The sequence below is a fragment of the Apteryx rowi genome, unplaced genomic scaffold, assembly GCF_003343035.1.
Source record: "Apteryx rowi isolate R43461 unplaced genomic scaffold, aptRow1 scaffold_174, whole genome shotgun sequence".
Lineage (NCBI taxonomy): Eukaryota > Metazoa > Chordata > Aves > Apterygiformes > Apterygidae > Apteryx > Apteryx rowi.
Genome location: NW_020448019.1, coordinates 1,086,226 through 1,090,579, shown reverse-complemented (window position 1 = coordinate 1,090,579; position 4,354 = coordinate 1,086,226). Strand labels below are relative to the sequence as shown.

The window sequence follows — 4,354 nt, the reverse complement described above, 5'->3', positions numbered from 1 at the left end:
GCCCCGCCACGGGGCCCGTCGCGGCCCGGCGGGTTCCCGCGGCCGCCGGCCACCTCCCGCTGGCCCGGGCTCCTCTTGCCCCGTCGCAGCCGCGTCCGGCTCCCACGTTACCGCGGCACAGCTTCCCGCCGAGCCCGGCCTCGCACCGGGGGGCCATTTGGCCGAGGTGGTGACCTCGGGGTGTGGTAATGGCCGCCGCGCTGAGGTAACGGCCACCGCACTGAGGTAATGGCCATCGCGGGCCCCTCGGCTGTTGGCGCCTTCGTGCAGCGCGCCTAAAGGCTATGCAGACCGGAATTACGCCAGTCTCAATTCCCGTGCAGACTCCCTGTTGATGTTTCCAGGTAAAACGAAGGCCGGCGGCCACATGCGCCAAAGCCCAGTGCTTCAGGCCGCTCTGAGTGAGCTGAAATGGGACAGCGAGGGGAGAGGGAGCTCGGCACCCACCAGCCCCAGCCCTGAAGCCCCCAGGCGCKGCCCTGCCGCAGGGAGCCAGCACTGCCACCCCGGCTCTGCCGAGGCTTTGGGCAGCCAAGGGCCGAGCGAGGCAGGAGGAGTGCGTGGGCCTCGCTCCGGCCTTGGCTCTGTTTGGACAGAAAGGCTTCCTGCCTAACTCCTAAATATCCTGCTCTTGCTGCCCCAGACACACCACATGGTAAGTCCCCAACACCTGCCTTAGGTCTGACCATTTTGGCTAAGGCTACTGAGGCTACTGTGATCGCAGCAGTTTACCTTGCCGGGTTGCTCACTTCCTGCCTGGCAGCAGAGACCAGGGTGGCACTGCACTACCAACCCCCGACACAGCTTGCGCCTCCACCCAAGAGCAAGGAAATCTCGTATAATCTAAACTTTAACACCCACGCTCGATGGCTCTGCAGGATCATTTATTTTGTATTATTTGCATCACAGCGGCACATGTTAGACTCCACTCTGCTAGGAACTGTATGAATGTAAGTACTTTGACAAAATGCGGCTCTCAGCACATTTGACTTCTGGTCATCAAAGTGACATACAACGCAGTCTCTCTGAAACTGTCAATGTTCATGAACACTCAGAGAGCAGCAACATCATAAAAAATTTTTTCTATCTTTGGTTACTGATCTGTGCTTCTTTTCTGTAGATTTTGTGAATTTGAATCACAGAGGTTCTTGCTTCTCTTAAGACTGAAAATCTTCGCTAAGACCAAATGTCCTTCTATCAAGTTCAACCAAAAACATCAGCAAGCTACCACAGACACTGGCACAAATGACTGCAGCTCCCTTACTGCATGTATCAGCAATAAAATGGTCCTGCCATAGAGAGCTTTTAGAGCCTCTCTAGCAAGAAAATCACCTGCAATGCTCCTTGTATTTGTACAGCTGGTAGCAGAAGAGGCTCTCTGAAGTGAGCTCTCAGATCTGAAATGTGACAGAGCTGATTTCTGTTTATTTATAGGCTCTTTCTGAGGGTTGAGTGAGGAAGAGTAAATAATAGAAAAGGATGATCAGGGAAAATAGCCTTTTTTTTCCTTCTATAATGCTTCAACTGAATTTTCTCCTTTGATATAGGTTCTTCTTAGCAATTTTTACATAGAAGCTTATCTTAAATCAAAATAACACTATAATTGTTTTAGTTCTTAACATATCATCTGCTGTTCTTTTTTCTTCCTCCAAAAATGTCTGATGGTCAAAATTAGACCATTTCTTTGCCTTTCACACTTCTGCTTTAAGGAATTTCTTTCTTCTCACTGCCTATCTCATTCCTGAAAATTAACAGGAAATTCTACAGATAAAGATGAGCACAGATTTGGAAAGAGTCCTACTGAAGCATCATCAGGTCTCAAAAATCAGGTTCAGACTGCTTTACCTTAGGCACAAAATTGTTGGCCAAATTAAAAGATGTTCACCTAGCTGCAAGAGCTGCATCATCTCCTTGACTTTTCCCTTTTTGCTGAAGCTTCTTGCTATGGCAGCTTCATATTTCAGGTATAAAATCAGAACATCACTGTCATCTTGCTATGATCAGGACAGAGTTAATGCTCTGGCTAACTTGAAAAATTTTAGTGAAGCTGCCACTCATTCCTTCTTCACCTGACAGCAGAATTTCAATGTGAGTACTTTTTGTCTGGCCTGTACCTTTTAATTTTGTTTTTTTTTCCCTCTTATTTTTAGATAGGCCTAGAAAGCGGGGATTTGGTTCATATGAAGACTCATGCAGTGACTAATTAAAAGAACCATTGGCTCTGAGATAGTAATAAGAAAGCAGGCTAGAACATAGAACTAAGCATGGTGTTCTTGGAAATGAAAAAGTAAATAAAAGATACAACAGGAACTTTTATTTTGATGCACAGAAGTGACTCAAGGAAACTCTGGGATGGAGGCTCTGAAAATGTAAAGTAAAAATTTAAAGAAGCAGTGTGTAAGGTTTTTTTGTGGAGAAGACAAAAAAAAGTGACTCAGCAACAAGTTTACAGTTAAGCAATTTGAAGAGCTCTTTCCTTTTTTAAAAAAAAGACATTTTATGGGAACAGAAAATTCTTTTAAAGACTTTACAGATCTGAGAGAGGAAGAAATGTTCCCAGTCATGAAAAAATGTATTTTATTTTTAAATGAATAAAATTTATTAAACAGGCAATTTTCCACTTAGGAAAGGGGCCCTCAGTAACAATCAAAATTCAACAATTATCTTGCCTAAAACTACTTCTAGGCACAGAAATATTATTTGATAGTGGAATGCTTAAAACACCACTGCTTCTGAAGGACTCTAAAGTCTTAATTTCCACCATTCATTCCTTGAAGTATTTTCAGACAGTATTTCTCTTGTCAGTCCCATTACATAAATCCCAATATAACTGAATGTAAGTGCCAGTGAAGCTTTTTTTGACATTAGTAGTTGATACGGATGCTGTTACATGCTGTATATATATGGATTGTATAACTTGTKTATAAAAGTGCTTCAAAGCACTTCATGGAATTAACTAACGAAGGCTCAGAAAGCTCCTGAAGGGCAGGCGTTTTAGCCAGGGAGTGCTGGCCCAGAGGCTGGGCGCGGAGGTGAGCGGCCGTGCTGCCCAGGCTGCTGCGGCCCAGGGAGCCTCCGCGCCCAGCGTCCTGCCGCTCTCCGTGTGCCAGGGCCTTCACCCCAGCTCCCAGCACCGCCGTGGCAGCACAGAGTGGAACGGCCTCGGGGTCAAATCTGTGGTCCCTGCCTGCTGCTGGGTGCGAGCGCGCTGTGGGGGTAGCCCTGAACGCGGCAGTGGGGGCCTAGGGGGGACCGGGCGCACTCCATGCCCCCAAAGCGCTCCAGGGCTGCACTGACTCAGCGCATGGACGGGTCCCTCCACTGCGCGTCCGGCCCAGCAGCTTCCGTCTGTCTCATCGGGTGGTGACCTGACCTCATGTAACCAGTGCCAGGAGCATACAGCGGCCTGGACCGCTTCCTAGGGACCATAGGACTTCACATGCCATAGGGGTACACGCGCTCGGGCTGCCTGTGTGGCTAGCGACGTCCCGGGAACACCCTGGGTCTCAGGGTCCTCTCAGATGGGAAGCTCAGGGACAGTCACAGAGCCGTAATGCACGCAGTATGGATTCAGCTGGCAAAAGGACAGCTGCTGCAGACTTCCAGCTGTCTCATTCAAATGACCCTACCACCGACCAAAACAACACYCTTTTAAAAGTTAGCCTTATCTAATTTAATTAGAGATTAGCAACGAACTCCAGGCAAGCGCTCCCTGCTATTCTAAATATTAACAAACCCCACATTGCAGAGATACCCGACTGTCTTCAGGCAGACACAGGATGCAATCATACCGTATGCATATGCAAACCTCTGGTGACATCTTCTCTGTCCCCATTCTGCATGTGGCTACATGCACCCATGCTAATACACAATTTAAATAGACTTCCTGCTACCCACAGATCTTTTTATGCTGTGCATGATAGCTTTGGGAACTGAAATACGGTTTCGTTTGTGAAAAAAAGACTGATGTACTCACGCATCTTTTATGACCTAGGTAATAAAGCACAGGCTCCCCAGGATGGCTCTGCAGCCTGAGGTGCCCCCTTTGCACTCAGCTGGCAGGAGTCGGGCAATGTTACGCTGCACTCCCCTAGGCAAAGCGGAAACCTGCTATCTCAATAATGGGATTCTTTTTTTAAGAAAGCGCCACTGGAAGGTGCTCAAACATGGCACCCTGAGGGGAAGGGACACTCCTAAGTGCTTACTCTTAACACAGAAAATAGAAAATTTGTATAGCTTTCCCCCCAAATTACTGTTATCTCGGGTGCTCCATGGCCAACAGCACACACCAACAGGGCGGGGTTCAAAGGCGCTGAATTTCTGAATTTCCAGGGGCGGGGGGCGGAGGTGCCGG

At 48.1% G+C, this 4,354-nt stretch overlaps 1 protein-coding gene and 1 long non-coding RNA gene across 2 annotated transcripts in view; both read left to right on the top strand.

Annotated features, from left to right (window-relative positions):
- The first annotated feature begins 6 nt into the window (after positions 1–6).
- On the top strand, positions 7–2,310 carry LOC112963726. The gene is made up of 3 exons (XR_003252700.1): positions 7–225; positions 345–655; positions 1,121–2,310. It is a non-coding gene; the product is annotated as an uncharacterized LOC112963726 (long non-coding RNA).
- A 42-nt stretch (positions 2,311–2,352) lies between these two features.
- The window catches only part of NKAP (NFKB activating protein), an 8,488-nt gene continuing 6,486 nt past the window's right edge, over positions 2,353–4,354 (top strand). The window contains exon 1 of the mRNA XM_026061051.1: positions 2,353–2,369. Coding sequence (XP_025916836.1) covers positions 2,353–2,369 — 17 coding nt within the window. The remainder of the gene's footprint in view (positions 2,370–4,354) is intronic.